The sequence below is a fragment of the Cololabis saira genome, chromosome 12 (assembly GCF_033807715.1).
Source record: "Cololabis saira isolate AMF1-May2022 chromosome 12, fColSai1.1, whole genome shotgun sequence".
NCBI classification, from domain to species: Eukaryota; Metazoa; Chordata; class Actinopteri; order Beloniformes; family Belonidae; genus Cololabis; species Cololabis saira.
This window is the reverse complement of record NC_084598.1, coordinates 42,378,518-42,405,402: the sequence shown is the minus strand read 5'-3', so window position 1 is coordinate 42,405,402 and position 26,885 is coordinate 42,378,518. Positions and strand designations below refer to the sequence as shown.

The 26,885-nt window shown below is 36.5% G+C and overlaps 2 protein-coding genes across 2 annotated transcripts; both read left to right on the top strand.

Moving 5' to 3' along the window:
• Positions 1-1,038: 1,038 nt before the first annotated feature.
• Positions 1,039-8,482, top strand: sike1 (suppressor of IKBKE 1). The gene is made up of 5 exons (XM_061735089.1): positions 1,039-1,410; positions 4,788-4,893; positions 4,978-5,120; positions 5,888-6,001; positions 7,389-8,482. The coding sequence occupies exons 1-5, from the start codon at positions 1,252-1,254 to the stop codon at positions 7,515-7,517; spliced, it is 651 nt and encodes a 216-aa protein (XP_061591073.1). The 5' UTR covers positions 1,039-1,251; the 3' UTR covers positions 7,518-8,482.
• Positions 8,483-13,808: 5,326 nt separating this feature from the next.
• Positions 13,809-22,135, top strand: micos10 (mitochondrial contact site and cristae organizing system subunit 10). The gene is made up of 4 exons (XM_061735088.1): positions 13,809-13,935; positions 15,849-15,896; positions 16,705-16,811; positions 21,898-22,135. Exons 1-4 carry the CDS (start codon positions 13,872-13,874, stop codon positions 21,904-21,906), a joined length of 228 nt encoding a protein of 75 aa, XP_061591072.1. The 5' UTR covers positions 13,809-13,871; the 3' UTR covers positions 21,907-22,135.
• Positions 22,136-26,885: the final 4,750 nt, after the last annotated feature.

Here is a 26,885-nt window from a genome sequence, read left to right as displayed (position 1 = left end):
TTTTCTTATTATTATTATTATTGTATATACCAGTTTACTGTTTCTAGTGTGTTATTATTATTACTGTGTTATTACTTTTCTATTGATGCCTCTTGTTTTTTTGCACTATCCCCTTTGCTGCTGTAAACTGCAAATTTCCCCTCTGTGGGACTATTAAAGGTTTTATCTTATCTTTATCTTATCTTTATCTTATCTTATCTTATCTTATGTCCTAATTAACTCTAATCAGTATTTTGTACTGTCATTTGTATATTACTGTACCGTGAGTGAAATAACCGGAGTCAAATTCCCTGTCTTGTTTGACCTGACTTGGCCAAATAAACCTGATTCTGATTCTTGTATTTGGTCTCTACCATTTCCCACCACAAGGTGGCGACATTACACCGTTGTAATTACTCTTTTTTTTTTTTTTTTTTTTTTATTCAACATTTCAAAATTACAAAATTCCTTTGAGGAAACATTGCAACTGAAACATAAGTTCACAACACACAAGCGAATATGTAACTATACATTTTTTCCAAGATAAACTTCTAAAATCAAATAAAAAGAAAATAAATTAAAATAATCACAAAATAAAATAATCACAGGGGTTGAAATTTCAACAAAAGTGTATAAGCGTAGCAAGATTGTATCTTAAAGAGCAAGAGACTCTAACATGGTTTCACATAAATCATTTATAGGCTGATTTTCTTTTGAAAGTACCTTAATAGATGTTATATAACTTTTTATTTCGTTTTTAAAACACCGTTGTAATTACTCGCGTCGCGAGGTTGTAGCTCCCTGCTGCATTCAAAGAATTAAGAAACCATCCAATCTGTCAATGGTTTTCGCAAATATTGCGAGAAAAACAAATGAATATGTTTAGAAAGTATAAACTACATTTTATTATCGTAGAAGCTTAGATATTTCTTGGCCAATAAAGCGGATTCTGATTCTGATAAAGAATCCAACTTTTTACGACATATAGGATTTCCGAGTTTCCATCGGCACCCAAATGCACCACAAGAGAAGAGGCGGAAGAAGACGCGGAAGTGACGGTGTCACGTGACCTCCCGGGGAAGCGTTGACAACAAAAGGAGGTTTTGTGTTAGTCTTGTCTTCTGTCCGGACAAACTACTACCAAGATCAAGTAGTAGCGTGGAAACTTATTTTAAAGGGGTTTTTTGCCGCCCGGGCGGGTTTTATCCCGGACAGGACGCCCAGTTTGGCGGGTTTTGTCCACCTGGCTGGTTTACCTGCAGCAGAGCCGCCATGGCCGTCACCATGGAGAAGGTGCTGGGCGACGCTCGCACCCTCCTGGAGAGGCTGAAGGACCACGACACGGCGGCCGAGGGCCTGATCGAGCAGTCCGGGGCCCTGAGCCGCAGGGTGCAGGAAATGAGGGAGGTGGGCGAGGGCCCGCCGGACAAGGTGAGAAATAACACCTGAGACAGACCTGAAACACACCTGAGATAATCACCTGGAACAGACCTGGAACAGACCTGAGATAATCACCTGGAACAGACCTGAGACACAGCTGAGACACACCTGAGACACAGCTGAGAAACACCTGAGAAACACCTGAGAAACACCTGAAACACAGCTGTAACACAGCTGTAACACAGCTGTAACACACCTGAAACAGACTTGAAACAGACCTGAAACACACCTGAAACACAGCTGTAACACACCTGAGACACACCTGAAACACAGCTGTAACACACCTGAGACACACCTGAAACAGACCTGAAACACACCTGAGACACACCTGAAACAGACCTGAAACACACCTGAGACAGACCTGAAATAACACCTGAAACAGACCGGAAACACACCTGAAACACAGCTGTAACACACCTGAGACACACCTGAAACACAGCTGAAACTCACCTGAAACACACCTGAAACACACCTGTAACAGACCTGAAACACACCTGTAACAGACCTGAGACACACCTGAGACACACCTGAAACACACCTGAAACACACCTGAGATACACCTGGAACAGTCCTGAAACACACCTGAGAAACACCTGAAACACAGCTGTAACACACCTGAAACACAGCTGAAACACACCTGAAACACACCTGAAACAGACTTGAAACAGACCTGAAACAGACCTGAAACACACCTGAAACACAGCTGAAACAGACCTCAAACACACCTGAGACACAGCTGTAACAGATCTGAAACAGACCTGAAACACACCTGAAACACACCTGAAACACACCTGAAACACAGCTGAAACAGACCTGAAACAGACCTGAAACAGACCTGAAACACACCTGAAACAGACCTCAAACACACCTGAGACACAGCTGAAACACACCTGAAACACAGCTGAGACACACCTGTAACACACCTGAAACACACCTGAAACACAGCTGAGACACACCTGAAACACACCTGAAACACACCTGAGACACACCTGAAACAGACCTGAAATAACACCTGAAACAGACCTGAAACACACCTGAAACACAGCTGAAACAGACCTGAAACACACCTGAAACACAGCTGTAACAGACCTGAGACACACCTGAGACACACCTGAAACACACCTGAAACACACCTGAGATACACCTGGAACAGTCCTGAAACAGACCTGAGATACACCTGGAACAGTCCTGAAACAGACCTGAAACACACCTGAAACACACCTGAGAAACACCTGAAACACAGCTGTAACACACTTGAAACAGACCTGAAACAGACCTGAAACAGACCTGAAACAGACCTGAAACACACCTGTAACACAGCTGAAACACACCTGAAACACAGCTGAGACACACCTGAGACACACCTGAAACACAGCTGTAACACACCTGAGACACACCTGAAACACAGCTGTAACACACCTGAAACACACCTGAAACAGACCTGAGACACACCTGAGACAGACCTGAAACAGACCTGAAACACACCTGAGACAGACCTGAAATAACACCTGAAACACACCTGAAACACAGCTGAAACACAGCTGAAACACACCTGAAACACAGCTGAAACACAGCTGAAACAGACCTGTAACACACCTGAAACACAGCTGAAACAGACCTGAAACACACCTGAAACACACCTGTAACACACCTGAAACACACCTGAAACACAGCTGAAACTCACCTGAAACACACCTGAAACACAGCTGAAACTCACCTGAAACACAGCTGAAACACAGCTGAAACTCACCTGAAACACACCTGAAACACACCTGTAACACACCTGAAACACAGCTGAAACAGACCTGAAACACACCTGAAACACGCCTCTAACACACCTGAAACACAGCTGAAACAGACCTGAAACACACCTGAAACACGCCTCTAACACACCTGAAACACAGCTGAAACAGACCTGAAACACACCTGAAACACACCTGTAACACACCTGAAACACACCTGAAACACAGCTGAAACTCACCTGAAACACACCTGAAACACAGCTGAAACTCACCTGAAACACAGCTGAAACACACCTGAGACACACCTGAGACACAGCTGAAACTCACCTGAAACACACCTGAAACAGACCTGAAACACACCTGAAACACACCTGTAACACACCTGAGACACACCTGAGACACAGCTGAAACTCACCTGAAACACACCTGAAACAGACCTGTAACACACCTGAAACACACCTGAAACACACCTGAGATACACCTGGAACAGTCCTGAAACACACCTGAAACAGACCTGAAACACACCTGAAACACACCTGAAACACACCTGAAACACACCTGAAACACACCTGAGATACACCTGAAACACAGCTGTAACACAGCTGTAACACACTTGAGACACAGCTGAAACAGACCTGTAACACAGCTGTAACACAGCTGAAACACAGCTGTAACGTACCTGAAACACACCTGAAACAGACCTGAAACACAGCTGTAACAGACCTGAGACACAGCTGAAACACACCTGAGACACACCTGAGACAGACCTGAAATAACACCTGAAACAGACCTGAAACACACCTGAGACACAGCTGAAACACACCTGAAACACACCTCTAACACACCTGAAACACACCTCTAACACACCTGTAACACACCTGAAACACACCTGAAACACACCTGTAACACACCTGTAACACACCTGAAACACACCTGAAACACACCTGTAACACACCTGTAACACACCTGTAACAGACTTGTAACACACCTGAAACACACCTGTAACACACCTGAAACACACCTGAAACACACCTGTAACACACCTGTAACACACCTGTAACACACCTGAAACACACCTGAAACACACCTGTAACACACCTGTAACACACCTGTAACAGACTTGTAACACACCTGTAACACACCTGAAACACACTTGAAACACACCTGGACTGGAGGTCTCAGGACCGGTGTTCTGACAATTTCTGCTGCTTTTCCAAAAAATGCTCCCTAATGGTTTTCTACCTTTTGTAGAGCTGCAATTTTACTGTGTTTTACTCCCTAAACCACTTCCTTTTCCCCCAAGTTGTCCCCCACTTGATTTTCTCACTTCCTAAGTATACACTTGCTAAAATAAGTGGCAGGTTTAAATCTTTATTTGTTGTTATCTTGTGGTGTTTATGCATGCATTTCATGTATATATTGTTTGTTTTTTTTAAACTCTAATGCTCTTATTTGCTGCCTGTCTTATCCAGGACACTGTTGGGGGGAAAAAAAAGAATATCAATCTTAAGAGTTTTCTTGGTTAAATAAAAGTTAATAACCACCTTCTTGAGCTCAGACTTAACTAATCATTTCAAAACAATGTAATGCACTTCCCCCCTCTTCTTCTTCACTGCTGTCTCTCAGCACACGGACGACAGGTCTGAGGTTCAGGAGTTAACCAAGTACAAGCCTCACGTCCTCCTGACGCAAGAAAACACTCAAATCAAGGAACTGCAACAAGAGAATAAAGGTAAATGTCGTCTTCCACACTTGTGGTGCTTGCCAGGTGGATGTTTTGTGTCCAAGCTAAGCTTCTTGTTGACCTTCTCTGCAGAGCTGTGGCTGTCTCTGGAGGAGCATCAGTACGCGCTGGAGCTGATCATGGGTCGGTATCGCAAACAGATGCTCCAGCTGATGATGGCCAAGAAGGAGCTGGACACCAAACCGGTGCTCAGCCTGCACGAAAACCACGCCAAGGTACGCCGGCGCTATCTGCAGTTTCCTTAAGATGCTCAGACTAGGAATGGGTGATATTTTACCGTTCACGATTTACCGCAAAAAAAATTCCCCACGGTAAGAATTTGTCATGTTGCGGTAAAAATGATAAATTCCCGTTGATGACGTTTTTGTGTAAAACTGATTTATGGTTCTGTGTTAAATCCACGCACAACGTGAAGGAAGGAAGGAAGGAAGGAAGGAAGGAAGGAAGGAAGGAAGGAAGGAAGGAAGGAAGGAAGGAAGGAAGGAAGGAAGGAAGGAAGGAAGGAAGGAAGGAAGGAAGGAAGGAAGGAAGGAAGGAAGGAAGGAAGGAAGGAAGGAAGGAAGGAAGGAAGGAAGGAAGGAAGGAAGGAAGGAAGGAAGGAAGGAATTTGCCTGAAAGAAAGAAAGAAGGATAAATTCCCGTTGATACGTGTTTGTGTAACAAACATGGAGGATCTGAGTCATTCCAGTTTTGCAGTAACAGGTGTAACTCATTTAATTGGTTTTTATTTATTCAATTTAATTGGTGTAGTTTAGTATTTAGTATCTTTTAGATCAGTGATTTGGCTCCAAAGACTGAATGTGGTGATAGATTTATAGTTACAAAGGTGGAGTTGAATTGGTATTTTTTTTTTATCGTCATTTTTATCGTTATCGGGAAAAATGCCAGAAATCGTGATCAATTTTTTAGTCCATACCGCCCAACCCTAGCTCAGACATGAGTAGTTCCTAAACTAACGAGGTTTTGTAAAACTTTCCTCCAGGAGGTGCAGAACCAGGTGGAGCGGATCTGTGAGATGGGCCAGGTGATGAGAAGAGCCGTGCAGGTGGACGATCAGCGCTACTGCTCTGTCCGAGAGAGGCTCGCTCAGCTCGAGGTGAGGAGAGCAGAACCAGGACCGGCTTAACAATCTGTTTAGGGCTGGGGATCAATTTAAATGTCAAGATTCGATTCCGATTCTTAATATTCAGAATTGATTATCATGATTCGATCCGATTCGATATTGATTTGGCTTAGTGTTATTTAAAATGTTTTTTGAGCTGTTGCCTGAATTATATGACTGTAAAATAACTAGTGAAATAATAATTGCACAATAATTATTGTGAAATAAAGAAATAAATAACTCAAACAGGCCTTTCAATATTTAAAGTGCAAAAAAGAAAGAAATTGCAACAGTTCATGCAGTAAACAAATCATTTTAGCTTATCTAATTTATTCTGTCACCACGCACACATATTGCCATGAAGCACCTGGCATTTTTTAGAAGTGTCATGACAAACTGTGTGTCCGACTACTGGGATTAAAGTTCACCTGGTGAAAATGATGAAAAAAATGAAAAAAAAAATAAAAAAATCGATCTTTAGACATAAGAATCGATATTTAGGAATTAATATGAGAATCGATTTAGAATCGGAAAATCGATTTTTTCAACACAGGCCTAAATCTGTTTCAGTCCAGAGAGCTTCCTGAAGAATGGCACAATCGCACTATTTATGATTTATTTCTAAGAAGCGTAAAAATTATCTCAATTTAAAATCTTGCAATTGAGCTTTTCATGGTTTGATCAGTATTTATTTATTAGGGCCCGAGCACTTACAGTGCGAAGGCCGTATTGTATCTGTAGGAGATGTTATCCTCGTTCTTGTTCTCGTTGTTTTTCTTCCGACGAAATTAGGGCCTGTTTTCCCCCTAAACGTGCCCCAAAAGTCACCAAATTTTGCACCAAGCCAGGCCTGGTGATAAATGTGATATTTAATGGTTTGCATTAATGGGCGTGGCCTAATGGCTCAACAGCGCCCCCTAGAAAACTTCGTGCCTCAAGCCCCACGATACGGTTTGACGTACATGCACGAAAATCAGTACACACCTGTATCATGGGACAACTTAAAGAAAAGTCTCTTGGCGCCATGGCCCAAACCCAACAGGAAGTCGTACATTTTGAATTAATCGTGTCATTTTGGCGCAATTTGTGCCACTTCTTCGGCCGTTAATACGGCCCAAACCGTAACGTGCACCCAGGTGTGTTATACATCAAAATGTGCGTCTCCATCCTGCGACGATGCACATTACTTTTCTCAGTCAAAAGCGTTACCATGGCGACGCTAGATGCCAAAAAGTGCGCCCCCCCTTCATCTGATTGGTCGATATGTGATAGTTCCTACTTTCTGCCATAACTTTTGAATGGTTTGACATAAAGAGTCGTGGGTGGTGTTATCGGACTCGGTTTTGAATGAAGCAATATTTATTCATCCTGCCTCCTTCAGATTGAGAACAAAGAGCTCCGAGACCTGGTGGTTATCAGCAGAGGATCCGTGAAGGTGGTGAGAGAAGAACCCGACCATGCGGCAGCAGATTCATGTGACCAGCCTTCTTCACCAGCGTCCAGCACCTGATCGGCTCCTGATCAGGACATGATCAGGACATGATCGGCACCTGATCGGCACCTGATCGGCACCTGATCGGCACCTGATCGGCACCTGATCAGAGCAGCTCCAGTATGAACTGTGTTCGGACCGGGAGGGGAAAAAAACAAAGTGTTTCAGGACCAGGAGACAGGGTCGATGTCGTCTTCGTTGTTGGTCACATCTTTTCTTTTTAAATGAACATGACATGAAATGCAGTCACACAGCTTATTTTTTTAGTGAAAGTCTCTTATATTCTAAGTGTCACCGTGGACAGTAATTGTATAATCTCTGCAGTTAAATCCAGAGTTTGAAACGCTGTTATCATTGGCACTGATGTATTTCATACACACTCAAGTACTTGAATGAAAGACAGAGGTCTGTTTTTTTTGTTTGGTTTGTTTTTTTGGCCAAAGACACCTTTACTCTTTGAGGACACAGTTTCTACCTCTTGGGTTCCCTTTAGCCATTCACACTCATATATATATATATATATATACATATATATATTCACAATAAATTCACTCCTACTATTAAAAAGCCAACTGGTATTCTCTGTGGGTTTTTTGTTTCTGCCAAGAAAACAATTTCCGGCTGTTTCACAGAAATCTGCCTGCTGAGGAGCGACAATTGAAACCTTTTGTGATCGACACATTTGTCAGTTGTGATGTGCAACACCATTTTCATGAGTGATACAATCAATGACTGTGTGAAACACCTGTTTTGTACTTGGAGTTTTAAGATAAGGCGTGCAGAGTTAATGCGTATCAAAGTGATGGTACTTCTCTGTTTGTTGGTCATTTTGAAATATGCTACCTTTTGTGTGCAACTGAAATGTGTGCACTGTATGTCGTCATCTCAGGAAATCAGTGTTAAGGTAAATGTAATGAGTCCATGACATTGTACTGATTTGTGTCAAATAGAATTCAGTCAATAAACTTCGCAGTATAAATACATTTTTTGTAAAGTGAGCACCTTTTTTTTTTCCCCCGTTCTTGACTTCAGGAAAAAGAGTACACTTGAGTAAACAGTAGGGATGGGCGGTATGGACTAAAAAATGTATCACGATAATTTCTGGCATTTATCCCGATAACGATAAAAATGACGATAAAAAAAATACCAATTCAACTCCACCTTTTTAACTATAAATCTATCTCGCTCTCAGATCCGCCATGTTTGTTACACAAAAACGTATCAACGGGAATTTCTTTCTTTCTTTCTTTCAGGCTCATTTCCTTCCTTCCATCCTTCTGCGTGGATTTAACACAGAACCATAAATCAGTTTTACACAAAAACGGCATCAAGGAATTTATAGTTTTTACCGTGAGATACAAATTCTTACCGTGGGGAATTTTTTTGACGGTTTATTGTGAACGGTAAAATATCGCCCATTCCTAGTAAACAGTAATGTTTTTATCCTGATTTAAAGGATCTACAGTTGGTCAGACCTCAGGTCTACAGGAAGTTTGTTCCACGGTGAGGAGCAGAATAACTGAACGCTGCAGAAACCTTGCTTGTTTCTGGTTCTGGAACCACAACAAACCAGGGGCCGGATTCACAAAACATTCTTAAGAAAAAAAATCTTCTTAAGTATCATTTTTTTCAGTCTTAAGAAGAAAAAAGAGAAGAAGTCATATTCTCCAAAAAAGTTCTTAAGTATTTTCTTAAGTTTCTTCTCATGAAAAAAACTTAAATATAAATGGTATTCTTGAAATAAAAGTTCTCAAATTTGTTCTTGACTTTTTTCTTAACTTTAAGACAACCTTGACCTGTCTTAAAATTTCTTCTGTGAAAAGGTAATAATAATAATAACAATAAGCCTCTAATATCACCTTTTTCAACACATTTTAGACAATTTTAGACTAGTAGGTCATAGTTTGAGGATATACTTTGTAATTAATTACACAAAGAGCCTGTTAACTGTTTAGCGCGTTAGTTAGCATGGTAGTTAATTATTATTAATTTTCCCCAATAGTATTTTTTTTCGCACATTAATCTCATCCACCATAACCTTGAAAAGTTCCTGCATCTCTTTTTCTCCTTCTCCATGTTTAGTGACTGACTGACGGTTAAGACCAAACTACCTGTATAATATATTTATATATATATGTGTTGTTTGTTGGCGCGTGCAATGCAATGACATATTTTAAGAAGTTCTTTAGTAGGAAAAATAAGAAATTCGTAAGAAAGGACAGTTCTTAAGGCAGTTCTTAAGAAAATATTGAGGAATTGCACTTAAGAACTTTCTTATGAACTTCTTAATTTTAGATCTTAAGACATTTCTTAAGATCCTTCTTAAGAACATATTGGTGAATCCGGCCCCAGATCCAGAAGACCTAAGGGGTCTGGGAGCTTCATAGGAACTAACAGATCAACCATGTATTTTGGTCCAAGACCATTCAGGTCTTTGTAGACCAGCAGGAAGATTTTAAACTCTATCCTTTGACTCACTGGAAGCCAGTGTAGTGATTTCATGACCGGTGTAATATGGTCCAGTTTCCTGGTGTAATGTGGTCCAGTTTCCTGGTGTAATATGGTCCAGTTTCCTGGTGTAATATGGTCCAGTTTCCTGGTGTAATATGGTCCAGTTTCCTGGTGTAATATGGTCCAGTTTCCTGGTGTAATATGGTCCAGTTTCCTGGTATAATATGGTCCAGTTTCCTGGTGTAATATGGTCCAGTTTCCTGGTGTAATGTGGTCCAGTTTCCTGGTGTTTGTAAGGACTCTGGCGGCAGCGTTCTGGATCAGCTGCAGCTGCCCGAGTGATTTCTTGTTAAGGCCTGTAAAGATGCCATTGCAATAATCCAACCTACTGAAAATTAAGTTTTTCCATGTCTTGTTTTGAATAGAATAAAATACTTTTTATTTATTTATTTATTTATTTATTTATTTATTTCAGATCCCCATTAGTTGCTGCCTCAGCAGCAACTATTCTTCCTCGGGTCCAACAGTACAAATATACATTTCTATAAAACTTTTACAGTACAATATAAAATGTTAGTTAAACAGAATAAAACAAAGTAGATAACAAGTACAAAAAACAACTAAAAAGAAAAACTAAAGATAATAATAAGCAGAAAACAATGAAAAAAATTAAATAAATTTTCCTAAAAAACAAATAACAAATAACAACCAAAAACAGCTAGTTTAAAGATAAATCCAAGTACAACTAAAGATAAATAAGTCCATACTAAATGAGGCAAATACAAAAACAAAAACAAAAAAAAACGTATTTCAGTAGAAGAAAATTTAAAAATAGTGATAGACAATAGTTTTATTGTCATTAAACACGGGTACAGTGAGATTAAGGGCAGCATGGCTTTGGGAAAAAGCTGTTTTTTTTGTTGGTTTTGGACCTGATGACTCTTGACAAACCTCTTAATTCTAGCAATGTTTTTCAGGTGGTAATAGGCAGAAGTTCAGGTCTGAGTCAATAATTAAGCCAAGATTTCTGGCTTGATTTGTATCTGTCAATGACACGGAGCCAAGGTGAGCGCTGATCTGTTCCCTTTCATTTTTAGGGCCAAAAAAGATCACCTCTGTCTTTTTTTCTGCATTAGTTGGAGAAAATTCTGGCACATTTACTGTACAGTAGCGAAACAACCGGGGTCAAATTCCCTGTCTTGTTTGACCTGACTTGGCCCAATAAAGCTGATTCTCTACCATTTCCAACCACCAGGTGGCGACATTACACCGTTGTAATTACTCGCATCGCGAGGTTTGCACTAAGTAGCTCCGTGCTGCATTCAAAGAAATAAGAAACCGTCACATCTGTCAAAGTTTTCACAAATATTGCAAGAAAAAGAGATGAATGTGTTTAGAAAACTATTAATTCGATTTTATTATCGTAGAAACGTAGAGATGTCTTATTAAATTTGCTATATATTCCTACAGTCAACCTAAGTAGCCTAAACAGCAAATGTTTCAGGAAAGACAGGGGAGATATGACTTAAGGGAACCAATTCATTTTAAATTACAGTCATGTAGAACTAAAAGCAAAATATTTTGCATTTCAAACAGTGGAGTGAGGCTATGGAACAGTCTGAGTAAAGAGCTGAAACAATGTCCAACCATCTAAGGTTCAAAAGCAAATACAAAGAACATTTTTTGGCAAATACAGGGAAGAGGAGACATGAGGTAGTGATTGTGTGGTGGGAATTCAGCATAATGTACATATATGTATATAAAATTGTATATATAATAATGATATATATATATATATATATATATATATATATATATATATATATATATATATATATATATATATATATATATATATATATATATATATATATATATATACATATATATATATATATATATATATATATATATATATATATATATATATATATATATATATATATATATATATTATGTTGTATATGTATATTATTTATAATTGCTCCGGTATATAATTTATTTAAAAAGCTCAGGTATTATATTTATAATGCTCAAGTATATTTATATTTATAATGCTGAGGTATAATATTGCAATGAAGTGCTGTACTATTTTTATAAGGTAATAACAGGTATAATTTTTTTTGATAAAGTAAAGCTTGCTTTTATATATTTTTTTTTCTTATTTTTATTTTCAAGCAAAGTTGAAATAAAAGAAAGGGGTAGGTTTTTTTACTTTCCTACTCCTTTTCGGGCATGAATGTTTATTTCCCTTTGATTTTGTTTAATGACTGTTTATTTATATTCTTTTTTTTTATGTTTTGTGTAATAGTTCTTTTATGCTCGAAAAAAAGATTTCAATCAAAAAGTAATCGCGCCAAAATTTAATGAAGATATGGGAGAAGGAGTTGGGGATGGTCTTTGAAGAAAATACTTGGTTAAATACATGTGAAAAAATACATTTTCCATTTACTAGTAATAAAATTAAGGAGGCTAATTTTAAATTTATTCACAAACTGTATTTAACTCCAATTAAAATGCACAAAATTTCAAAGGATATCTCTTCAAAATGTCCAAGATGTAAAAGAACCGATGGAACATTTGTATATGTTTTGGGAATGTGATCTTTTAATACGTTTCTGGAAATCAATTCATTCCTTCACACAATCAGTTTTAGAAATTAATTTTGAGTTAAGCTCCAATTTGTATTTATTAAATGATACACTGGATCTTCAGTTAGACCGGAAAAAAGCAGCATATTAATAATGATCACATACTTCGCTAATAAATGCATACTTTTACTTTGGAAAGATGATTCCCCTCCAACTCCAAGTTTTTTTTGGATCAAATTTCAGTTTTTTTACCATTGGAAAAATAAACTTTGGAAAAATACAACCGTGGTCGTTTCTTTCAAGAATTTTGGTCTCCATTATTTTCAAAACTGGAGAACTTTTCCAAGGGGGACCAATGAGTAGTATCTCTATTTTCGAACTTGTGCCTTATATATGTATGTTTGTATGTACAGGACTGAACATTAGAATATTGTGATAAAGTCCTTTATTTTCTGTAATGCAAAAATGTCATACATTCTGGATTCATTACAAATCAACTGAAATATTGCAAGCCTTTTATTATTTTAATATTGCTGATTATGGTTTACAGTTTAAGATTAAGATTCCCAGAATATTCAATTTTTTTGAGATAGGATATTTGAGTTTTCAACAATGTTCACCTCAAGTTCTTGGAAACTTTAGTTCAGTTTGTCAGGTTCTCTCTCTTGAGTTCAGCAGAGCCCCCATGTGGTCAGAAGTGGTATTGCTACACCTAATGATTACTTATCTTTAACTCAAAGTTACAACTCCGTCTTTGTTTATGTAAATTGAGATTTTTATGGAACTTTTTTCTTTGTTTCTTCAACAGGAGCAGTAACTGCAAGTCATCAATGGGGATTTATTTTATATCTAAAAAAAAAAAAGAATATTCTGGGAATCTTAATCTTAATCTGTAAACCATAACGAGCAATATTAAAATAAAAGGCTTGCAATATTTCAGTTGATTTGTAATGAATCCAGAATGTATGGCATTTTTTTTAATTGCATTACAGAAAATAAAGAACTTTATCACAATATTCTAATTTTCTGAGATTGTATGTATAGATATATAGTTTGATATCGCTGTTGCTGCCATTATTTTTTTAATTTTTTTTATGTTTTATTTTTTTATATATATTTATTTAATTTTGTTTCTCTTAATGTATGATTTTTTATTTTATTTTTTTTCTTTCCCCTTTGCAATTATGGGGAGGGTAGGAATGTGGGTAAAATAGAAATCGTGAATGTGAAAATGTGAATTGTGAAAAGTAAGTGCGCATTACTGCGGTCCGTGAACGCAGCGCCGGAGCTCCTTTGACACTTGGAGCAGCAGCAGCTAAAACTGACCGTCATGTCTGAGCAGGAACTGGGGAAGAAGTGGGACCGCTGCCTGGCAGACGGGGCCATTAAACTGGGTAAACCTGCCCGTGTCCTCGGCTTTAATCCCTGTTATATCCTATATACGTTTAGGACGCAGGAAGGTTGAGTTTGCATGGTGTCATTGACTGGGCGAGGCTAACTAGTTAGCCGCAAAGGGCTCTTAAAGGACGAATATCATGGATATTGATCAGACTTATCAATGAAACTGTGCAAAATTAGGCTCAGATATAATTAAAATTCAGTGTCTGTTTGATTTGATTTATTTTATTTTTGTACATGTAAAAAAAAACAAGAAGTTTAAGAAAACAAAACAACAAAACAAAGAATTTAATCCTTTAAAACTAGTTATCTTGATTTACATGTGCCAAAAAAGGAGTAGGAAGAAGTGTAAACTTATTTAGTCCTACCCCCATTCACTGATCATTTAACCTGTATTTATAAATATTCACACACTGTACTCACACTAAATAACAGTATTATTATTATTATTATTATTATTATTAATAAATATATATATATATATATATATATATATATATATATATATATATATATATATATATATACATATACATATACATATACATACAGGACTGTCTCAGAAAATGTGAATATTGTGATTTTCTGTAATGCAATTACAAAAACAAAAATGTCATACATTCTGGATTCATTACAAATCAACTGAAATATTGCATTATTATTTTAATATTGCTGATCATGGTTTACAGTTTAAGAAAACTCAAATATCCTATCTCAAAAAATTAATTAGAATATTCTGGGAATCTTAATCTTAAACTGTAAGCCATAATCAGCAATATTAAAATAATAAAAGGCTTGCAATATTTCAGTTGATTTGTAATGAATCCAGAATGTATGACATTTTAGTTTTTTTAATTGCATTACAGAAAATAAAGAACTTTATCACAGTATTCTAATTTTCTGAGACAGCCCTATATATATATACATACACCTATCTATACTTTTGTAATACACACATCTGATGGTTTGAACGTAGATGTCGGCAGTAGGGATCATTTTGTTGCCCCCCTGCTTATTATTATTATTTAGATTTTAGATTTAGATTTATTTATTTGCACAGTTAAAAATTACACAAATAAAAGTAACAACTTTACAAATTAAAGTGCAGGAAGAGGCGAAAACTCAAAGAGCTTATCAGGCGCCTCCACCTATTAACATACAATTTAATATAATACTTATAAAAACAAAATATACAAATGAGCAATTACAAATCTATAGATGATAGAAATAAATGAAAATTACAAAGAATTTACACAAAAGAAAAATGATCGGATTTATGAATAACGATAAAGAGTACAATTTAATAATTAAGAAACAAATAAAAAATAAACGACTAAATAACAAACCAAATGAACACAAACAAAAAATAATTTCATGAGATTACACAAGACGATAAAATGTGTCGGTACATCCATTACTTATGCCAGAGCAGTTCCATTTACAAAACCTTTAAAACCTTGTACAGAGAAGTTTTTTTTTTCTTAATGGGAATATGTATTCCATAGTTTGACCCCCCTGTACCGTATTGCATATTTACCCCTGGTTGTAACACATTATTATGAACATGTGCACTAAAATGTAAATAAAAACGTTAAAGTAAACTTTATTGGTCACACTACCATTTATATATATATTGAAAATAGGATGTTCTTCATTGTCAGAGATGGAAAACTGCAAAAACTAGCTGGAAACGACAGCTGCTGGGAGGGGTTGTGACTTAATCTGTGACAAAAGTCATGATCCAATGAACTATTATTAACTCAGACAAGTGAAACAAAGGGGAAGGAGTTTGCTACGGCCAAATGTTTGAAATTTATAAATGGTTTAAATGCACATGATCCTCTGAGGTTGAATCTGTATAAATGACTTACTTTAAGGTTAATAGTTGCTGTTTTTTTGTGTGTTCCAGGTACCGGGCTCGGGTTAGGAGTTGTGCTTTCCGTCCTGTTCTTCAAAAGTAAGAAGTCTGAAGGGATTTGTTTGCATCTGTGTATCTTGAACTTTTAAATAATACTTTTTAGGGAAACCCACAAGCATATACACTTGTATTTTACTACAACTAAAAGGCTGCTCTAAAAATATGTATGTGTATGTCTATATCTATATCTATCTATATCTATATCTATATCTATATATATATATATATATATATATATATATATATATATATATATATATATTACTATTATATATATTATATATATACATATACATATACATACAGGACTGTCTCAGAAAATTAGAATATTGTGATTTTCTGTAATGCAATTAAAAAAACAAAAATGTCATACATTCTGGATTCATTACAAATCAACTGAAATATTGCAAGCCTTTTATTATTTTAATATTGCTGATCATGGTTTACAGCTTAAGAAAACTCAAATATCCTATCTCAAAAAATTTTAATATTCTGGGAAACTTAATCTTAAACTGTAAACCATGATCAGCAATATTAAAATAATAAAAGGCTTGCAATATTTCAGTTGATTTGTAATAAATCCAGAATGTATGATATTTTTGTTTTTTTAATTGCATTACAGAAAATAAAGAACTTTATCACAATATTCTAATTTTCTGAGACAGTCCTGTGTGTGTGTGTGTATATACATATATATATATATATTTTTTTTTTATATGCACGTGTGTGTGTGTAAACGTAAAAGTAATTTCTGGACTATTGTTAATCTCAAATTAATTGCGACATCATCAGGTATCTTTCTGCTGTTTTTCTATCTTTGTGTGTTTGCTTTTCTGTTTTCCTGTAGGGCATACTTGGCCGATCTCCGTCTCTGCTGGAGCTGGACTCGGCATGGCGTACGCCAACTGCCAAAACGACCTGAGGTCACATTTCATGCAGCACAGAAGAGAAAAGGTTAGTCTGGTCATTTGTGGCCCCTGTGTTTAGATCTGTGTTGCAGTAGTAGTAGTACCACTTCTAACCACACGGGGCCAGCACATCACAGGACATTTCATTGCCACTTCTAAATATCGGTTCATCTCTGCATTTATGTACTTGTGAAACCGTATCAGTCCCAGCTGAAGTACCGTTGCAATTCAAAGCATTTATTTAGTCAAGTATGATTCTAATCTCTGCATGTGTTTTGTTGAGGATGCTTCCAGTGGAGTCTTGAGAAGACCTTAATGCTCCTACAAACTGCGTTTTATTTTCTTCCCAGAGTCTCGTAAGGCTTAGTTTCTTTATATAAGTTCATCTCACACGCTACGATTTGAATGTGTTTAGGGCCAGTCCCAATCCCCCCCTAGTCCTACTTTTCAGCCCTACCCCTAAATTTTGCACGTTCCCGTGAGGGTAGTGGTGTCCTAATTCCTCTTTGCATGTAGGGCTAGTGGACATAACGAGGGCTAGTGAGTATGAATCTAGCCCTACAGAGCGAGGGATTTCAGATACCTGACTCACTGACCGAGGGCTAGAGAAAATTTCCCAGAATGCTTTACGTCATCATTTGCAGACTGAATCAAACAAAAAAACATGGCGGACATTTCTTATTTTTTAGTGAATAAAATCCATATTTTGAGTTAGTTTCTGCATAAAAATGTGTTTTGATTACATTTCTAGCGAGAAATATATATATTACTTTCATAATATTCACTCAGTGAATGTACATAATCATTCGCTTGCTCGTTATTGAAAAGTCTTTTCAGATCTTGCCAGAATAAAGGCTGATTTATGGTTCCGCGTTACACCAACGCAGAGCCTACGGCGTAGGATACGCGGCGACGCGCACCGTACAGCGGCGGCGCCGTACGGTGCGCGTCGCCGCGTATCGATTTAACGCTGAACCATAAATCAGCTCCCGAGCCGGCGGCTCTTCTCATCCCCGAAAACATTGTAGCAAATTTTTTTTCGTTTTTTCAGATCTCGCCAGAATAAAGGCTGATTTATGGTTCCGCGTTACACAAACGCAGAGCCTACGGCGTAAGTTACGCGTCGCCGCGTACCCTACGCCGTAGGCTCTGCGTCGATTTAACGTGGAACCATAAATCGCCGGCGGCTCTTCTCATCCCCCGAAAACATCGGATCAAATTTCTTAACAGGCGTTATTTGGATAAACTGATTCCAGGTTGGGGATCTTAACGGTTACTTTATTGTCTGAGAAAATATAAAAACTTAATAAAGTGTCATATTAACAGCGCTACAGTTGAAATTAAAACAGGTTTTAACTCTCAGCTTCCTGATATGGTGTGACGAATGTGCAAACGTAACTACACAGTCGCTTACGTACCCGAACGTAAACCACGCAGTGACGTAGCAAGTGGTGTCCCAATCCCTAGGGAAGATTACAAGAACCCTACGCCTGTGGCTTCATTTTTAGGGCTAGTGTTAGTGAGTGAGGGCTAGTGGTAGAAAGTAGGGGGTGTATTGGGATTGGCCCTTAATCTGGGGTGAGACGTCAAGAACGTTGTTAAAACTTCACAATGACGCCCTCTTGTGTCGTCGTCTACGACCTGATGGAGCAGGATATAGATGCGGAGTAGGTAACAAAGAAAACGTGAACATTTATTGTTTTGTGGTAGCTTTTAAATTTGCTGACTATATTTAAAAAAAAATAATAATCGGTGAAGGAGAATATGTTCCCAGTCATGATTTCACTCTAAGAGACCAACTTTGGACGCCAAAGAGAGCGTGGTATAGCGTAATACAGATATAGTCAACTAGCAGCCCGCACGCCACTTGCGGCCTGCCAGGAGCTTTTATGTGGCCCCTGGTCACATTTAAAAAAAGGGGGGGAAAGTAGTGCTGTCCCGATCGATCGGCCGCCAGATCGATTGGACGTCACTTCCGGCCGGCAAGCGAAACTAACATGGTTTCCATATCGCATTTTGTTAATTAATAAAAGTTTAAGATCCTTGGTGCCTTTTCAGTTGGTTAATGATTCATTGGACAGAGTTTGTACATGTTAATCTCTGTTTTTTTTTACTACTTCAGATGTTTTGCCAGTGTTGCACAGTGATAATGTTTGTCACATTATTTGTTATTAACCTCCGTTTATAGAGGACTTGTTTACATCATTAGGCTTCTGGGATTGGCCTGAATTTTTTTTCATTTGATTCTCTAAATGAGGACTTTGCATTTCTTCTAAACCTCCTATAATTTCATGTGATTGTTTTGTTTTGCTGATATAATGCACAGATGTGTCATAAATAAAGGAGCTTATGGTTAATATTTTGGTTGCTTATTTATAACATCAAACTGGCTACTATGGACTGAAATGCTTAATATAATATTCAAATAAGGAAATCTGTGGAAAGTGGTGCTTTGTCATTATGTCGTGTTTTATTAAAAGTAGGTCAATATCAACTTCATTAAGTTTGCACAATGCATGGTTTCAAAATGAACTTGCATTTAAAATAATATTTCTTTATCTGAATATTATATTTAACATTCACAATGACTAAATCTGGAGACAATGAATACATAATTATTAAGTAAACTAGACAGATATTCTCCTGCTCATTCCTGAGCACAAATGTATTATATATACATAAATCTTCGTCTTTGAGTCCAAAATAAATTTAGAAAACTCCCAAACTTTCCGCCTGCGCGCTTTGTGCGCGCACGCAGTGTGGCCCTCTCCATGCAGTCTTTTTGCAGATGTGGCCCCCTGAATGATCTAGCTGAAGACCTGCCGTAATGGGACCCGGGCTGCAGATATAAACGTCATCTGGGACAATTTAAGTTTAATTCAAATCAGCTTCATTCACATAGCACCAAATAATGACAGATATCATCTCAAGGCACTTCAAGAATTTAGTTTTGGCATTGGCACCCGTTTAATTATTACTTTGCTAGGGATTGCGTCAAAGCTTTTCTTTGAAACAGTCCCCTGTCCTGAGCGAGCACCAGGCGACTGTGATAACTGAAGTCTCTTCCTCCTTGTAGAAGAAAGAGCTTTACATGTATTTATAGTGTTTCCCTCCGTCACCACAACTCCATCAAAGCAGATTCTCTCCCAGAGTCTCATACGGTTTAGTGTCTTATGTTTTAAGGAATTTGTGGTGGGTTGCACTAATGTATCATTTTAAATTGCATTTTAATTGACTAGTTAGTAGATGGAGGCGTAAAATTACATGCACAGTTAGGAGATTAAATCAATTCAAATTCAAAACTACTTAATTAATCCTTAAAAAATAATTGATTTATTAATTAATATCAGCCATCTCGGGACCAGTGTGACTGCGGTCGCCACCAGGGTTATAATAGTTTAGAATTTTTCATTTTAGTTTAGTTTCATTTCGTTTTTACTTTTTCTCCTTCAATTCAGTTAGTTTTAATTCATTTTTAGTGTGGGTTTGCTATTTTTGCTAGTTTTTATTAGTTTTTATATTTTCAAAAATGCTTAGTTTTAGTTTAATTTTTATTAGTTTTATTTTTAGTTTTAGTTTTGGCGTTCAGGTGCCGTAGCTGCCAGTTGGAGATAAACGGCCAGAGCGGAATAAATTAATCATACCAAGAGGCTTATATTGAGGGAGGAAAACGGAGGAAATTATATCTATAATTTCAGTTTGTTTTAGTTAGTTTTCTAAAAATGCAATATAGTTTCAGTTAGTTATCGTTTTTGTCTTTTAATTTTCGTTTTTATTTAGTTCAGTTAACGAAATTGTTTTTTCAATTTTAGTTTTCGTTATTTCGTTCGTTTTCGTGAACGATAATAACTCTGGTCGCCACATCACTCACACTTAAGTTAAAGTTTGTTATTATCAGGATAGAGCTTATTTTTAATTTTGTTTAGTTTAGTACATTTTTTTGTTTTTTGGTTTTGTTGTTACCTTTTTTTTTTTTGTACCACAGAGGTTTATTTATAACATAACATGGATGAAACGTTAAACCATAAATCTACTTTAAAAAACCTTGATACACAGTTACGGTAATAAAAACTTTGTCGAAGGATTCCACTGTCTGTTTCCAGTCCAACTGACGGCAACAAAATGTATTATTATTATTATTATTATTATTATTATTATTATTATTATTATTATTATTATTATTATTATTATTATTATTATTATTATTATTATTATTATTATTATTATTATTATTTGTTAAAGTTCAGTTCAACTGTTGAAACTTGAATCTGCTCGCTCAGCTGTGATGCGTTCATGTACACTGCCTTATAGCAGAAATACCAGACTGCTTCCTCTATCTATACTTCACTGGAGTAATTATTTTTCAGACGACTTTTTACTTTTACTCCTTACATTTTCACACAATTATCTGTACTTTTTACTCCTTACATTTTAAAAACAGCCTCGTTACTCTATTTAATTTCGGCCTTTAAATAAAAACTATCCAGTTAAATCGCTCCATCCGGATAGAGTGAATTTGGTTGTGGTTGTTTCAGATGTTCTTGTCCAGTTTTGTTCTTACATCCGTTCCCTCAGATTCCTGCAACTAAACTTGGATGTACATTCCAATAAAGGTTAGGATAAATGATAACATGAACATGAAGTTTGACTTTTTGCACCATTACAATACTTATAGGCAACTAGTCATCATATCTCCTGCTCTCTGAAACACATGTTAATGCTCAATAGTACACATATATGCTTCTTTAATATATTTGCATTATACTAAGATGCATTCATTTTCAATGGCTTTTTCCCCCTTACATTACTTTTACTTTTATACTTTAAGTAGTTTTGAAACCAGTACTTTTATACTTTTACTTGAGTAAAAAACTTGAGTTGATACTTCAACTTTTACAGGAGTATGTTTAAACTCTAGTATCTATACTTCTACCTGAGTAAAGAATGTGAATACTGAAGACACCTTTGTCAGTTTGTCAGGTGCTCTCTCTTGAGTTCAGCAGAGCCCCCATGTGGTCAGAAGTGGTATTGCTACACCTGATAATTACTTACCTTAACTCAAAGTTACAACTCCGTCTTTGTTTATGTAAGTTGAGATTTTTATGGAACTTTTTTCTTTGTTTCTTCAACAGGAGCAGTAACTGCAAGTCATCAATGGGGATTTATTTTATTTTTGCAACGATCTTGATTGTTTTTGCTTCGTCTGTGGGAGTGTCACTACTTGCACTATTCTACAGTTAGAATCTTGTCCCTCCAGTGATTATGCTTCCCTTGAATGGCTTTATGATTTGTATGTGTACAGCACCGTCTGTGTTTATTTAATAAAATGATAACTGCAAAAAACCGAGTGATGCTTGGTTGATCAAAGTTTCTCATGTGTTTTTATATGAGATGGTAATGTAACAGATAATATATTTATATGCAGTGGTAGGTAACGTTCAGACACATATACCCAGTACTTGAGTTGTAAAAAATAAATCAGGGGGGATGGTGGATTTTATCATATGGGGACAGATAATTTGTGCTGATTATAAATAATATAATATATTACAAATAATAGCACTGACCAAAACAGCTGCAGAAATACTGCAGGAATGACATAGCAGCAGTTAAATGCAGCCTTCTGTAAGCTTTAAATATCCACTGGGCTTACATCAAATACATCAAAACACAACAATAAAAAACACTTTTCTGAACTTATCAATATGACTCTGTCCTTCACAGGATAAGTAACATGGATCACTGCAAAAACTCAAAATCTTAACAAGAATATTTGTCTTATTTCTAGTTAAAATGTCTCATTTTAGTAAAAAAAAAATCTCAATACACTTAAAACAAGACTCATCACTGGAAAAAACAACAATTTTCAGCTGTTTCAAATAGATTTTTACTTGAAATAAGTAGAAAAATCTGCCAGTGGAACAAGATTTTTTTTTTGCTTGTAATGAGAAGATAAATCTTGTTCCACTGGCAGATTTTTCTACTTATTTCAAGTGAAAATGTACTTGAAACAGGTGAAAATTGTCAAATAAGTTATTTTTCTGGTGTTATTTTTCTGGTGATGACTCTAAATGTTGAAATAGCAATAAAACCACATTCATTGATGAAATGACATAAGGGATTGAAAGGAGGGATGGAAGTTTTACAGGGGGATGATTTGGACCGTTTTTATTTCAGGCTTTTTTATTTCAACTCGAGTACTGCATATACTGTACCTGATGTTCGAACTTTTAAAGGAAAATAAGAGTTGGTTTCACTTCATTTTTTTCCTCTTCCAGTCTGATTTGAAGTAGTTTTATCAAAACTGCGTCACCGGGAAGTTCAGCAGCACAAATGTTCTCCATCAGGCGGTGGGCTCGGTGTCGGGGTCAGAAGCTGCAGAGCAGCTGATCTGAAGAGGCAGATGACGGTTTGCAGTGATAGTTGGGATGAGTCACTGCTGACGGAGCCACGGAAAGTCAAGAAGTCAAGACAAATAGTAACAAAAAATATTACTCACTGTGGCAGTAAAAAAAAGTCCAATATTGCGGAATACAATATTTAATCTGCATAAATTCACCTCTGCATTACACGTCATATTTCTGACATCCATACATCCCTTTCGGGGGAGAGAGATGAGACACTTGTCAAAGACATTTTAAATGTATTAAATTTTTTTTATTTAACCTTTATTTACCTAGGCAAGCAATTTAAGAACAAATTCTTATTTGCAAATGCAGCCTGAACAAATTCCAAACAAAATGAACCCAACTGATGAAATGTCAAATCTGTGCGGTTTTAGCTGCACATGTAAGAATGTCGTCAGCGTGTTAAGAGTAAACTCCCAAAAGATATCCACTTGGAATATTGTTTAAACAATCTTTTTATATTGTTGTATTATATTTTATATTGATATATTGATTTAATATTGAGGGATATTGTTTTGAACTGATGGGTGAATAGCTGAGCCAGATATCTTAATTGTTTCCCTTGTTGTCCCAAAGAATTTGTCTCGTTCCTGTGAATTCACATTTGATTTCCAGCTCAGGTGGAGACACAAAAACCTGCCTCTGGATACCCTGGACAGGTAATCAATCAATCAATCAATCAATCAATCAATCAATCAATCAATCAATCAATCAATCAATCAGGGAAACGAGGAATGTGACAGAGCGAGACTCAGACTATAAAGACAACCAGATTGATGAGCAGTGGAGTTGGAACCCCGAAATAAAAAGAAAAGAAGTAAATTCTATATATAAATATAAATATATAAATTATCCTGGCGTGGTACCAAAAGAGAAAAAATTCACCTCCCTCAGAGTTGTCATGGCGACGATTGAAACGAAAATATTTTTTGTCGACCAGGCTGTAAATATGTTTATTTCTGCTTTAAACACTGCAAAAACTCAAAATCTTACCAGGAATATTTGTCTTATTTCTTGTTAAAATGTCTCATTTTTAGTCAAAAAATCTCATTACACTTAAAACAAGAGTCATTACCAGAAAAATAACTTATTTGACAATTTTCACCTGTTTCAAGTAGATTTTCACTTGAAATAAGTAGAAAAATCTGCCAGTGGGACAAGATTTATCTTCTCATTACAAGCAAAAACATCTTGTTCCACTGGCAGATTTTTCTACTTATTTCAAGTGAAAATCTACTTGAAACAGGTGAAAATTTTTAAATAAAAAGTTATTTTTCTGGTAATGACTCTTGTTTTAAGTGTAATGAGATTTTTTTTTTTTGACTAAAAATGAGACATTTTAACTAGAAATAAGACAAATATTCCTGGTAAGACTTTGAGTTTTTGCAGTGAAGTTGGACACTTTAACACGGGAGTTGACGGCGATTGACTCAATTTTGGAGCCTCTAGTGGCCAGTCGAGGAACTGCAACAAATCTTAGTTCTGCATGAGACTCGACCCGGAGGTCAGGTGGTCGGTGCTTGGTTTTGTATCCAGGTTCCTGGGCGCTCCAGTTGCTGTTTGGATTGGTTCGGTACGTTCTGTACCAGTGGAAATGGCTGCAAAACGGTTCTCCTTTCCACCTTTTTTTTTAGTGTATTGTTGACATCAGTTTATTTTTTCTCAACAAAACTGTTGGGTATGAACCAGAAAAGTGGCACCGTGTCTGCTATGAAGTACTGTTAATTTCATATGACAACGATCTACAATAATTAACCTGTAACTAGTTAGAGCAGCAGCTAATAAACATTTCTAAACTTTTTTTATTGTCGGATTATATTTCTAGTCATCAGAGCTGTCAAAAAATGTAGAGCTGCAAATCACAGCAAAGGTGTTAAAGGATATTAATTAGGCACATTTTCCTTATTAAAATGTTAACACTTAAAATCAAATGTGAGGTTCTTACCCTGATATCATGTGATTACCCCTTCTGTCTTTGTTATTACTTATTTACTTGTTACTTATCTTATTTATGTTCACTAATTTTGGTAGGTGCGCCTTTTAGTTCTTTAAGTTTTACCCCCCGTTTTTTTTTTTTTTACTTATTTTAATTTTTTTTTTTTTTATTTATTTATTTTTTTTATTTTTTTTTTACTTATTTTTTACTTTTTTATTTTATGTTTTTTTTGTTACTTTTCTACTTTGATTTGTCTGTGTGGAGAGTGTGTTCCATGTTTTGGGTGGTGTTTAAAAGAGGGTGCATATTTCTGTAATACTGTTTAATTCTTGACTGTCTGACCCTTTGAAAATGAATAAATATACTTTATTAAAAAAAAAAATCAAATGTGATTTGATGAGAAATGTACGACGGAGTATTAGGGCCAAACTAAGACAAAAAAAATTGGAAATTACGAGAATAAAGTCATAATATAATGAGAATAAAGTCGTAAAATTACGAGAATAAAGTCGTAATAGAATAAAGTCCTATTATGAGAATAAAGTCGTTATATTATGAGATTAAAGTCGTAATATTACGAGAATAAAGTCGTAATATTATGAGAATATAATTTATGAGAACTCTTCTCCCCATGTAAAGAATGAGCATTTTGTGAAGTTATATCTATATATTTATAATATATATAATATTATGACTTTATTCTCGTAATATTACGACTTTATTCTCAAAATATTACGACTTTATTCTCGTAATTTTACGACTTTATTCTCGTAATTTTACGATTTTATTCTCGTAATTTCCTTTTTTTTTTTTGTCTTAGCTTGGCCCTAATACTCCGTCGTAGAAATGCACCTTCATAAACTGCAGTTTTATTAATTTAACAGTTACTTAAATATCTGTGAATTGGATTATACATCTATAATCCTAAAAACAGAAGTGTCAGAATTGTATCTATTGCTAAAAGTGTGTGTGGTTACCGCTGTGGGGGAAGAAACTACAACCGAACAAGGAAAAAGAGCCCACCCACACAGTTCATATGATGCAAAATTAGCATATTTAGCCTATGTTTGAGCGTGGTTATGCATTAACGGCTCAAAGCTGTGACACGCTTTCTCCTCAGCAGCCGCGTGCTCCGGCTGGGAGGCACGCTGGAGTGGCCGCCTCGGGGATTATCCGCAGCCAGGAATGCAGCGCTATGAGGAGCTGATACCTGTAGGCACTTCTGAACACAGCCTTTGCTTACTTTCTTTTTTTTTTTTGGAGGGGGAGGAGGTTTTGTGTTGATTTTAGCTTCCAGTGTTTTGTTAACAGAGCTCCAGCTCAGGAAGGGACTTATCAAAGCTGAACACTTCTGTGAGGTGAGGTCTATTTCTGATCTCTTCATCTTCAGTGGATCCTACTACTCCTGCATGCGTAATAAAAGGCTCTCTGCTCTCTGCCCTCCTCCAGAGCCCGTCATCGTTGTGACATGCGGCTTAAAAAACCCTCTGTCAGCTATCGAATGGCTCATTCTGGCTCCTAGTGGGTGAAGCAGAGACATGCTGGTCCAGATTGGAGGGATCAGGGAATCATTTCTGGTGATTTAAATCATTATATTAGTGGTGCTGAAAAATCAGCCCACTCTTGGAGGAATCCCCGCCCGCCAAACGAAGCGTTATGGAGATAATCATCGATGGAGCAGGAAAGTTGGATGGCTTCTCGTCACAAGACGTCGTTGAGTCCTTTTTTACTCAACCATTCTCTGTGAGTTTCTCACTGGGAACCAACGTGCAGCCTT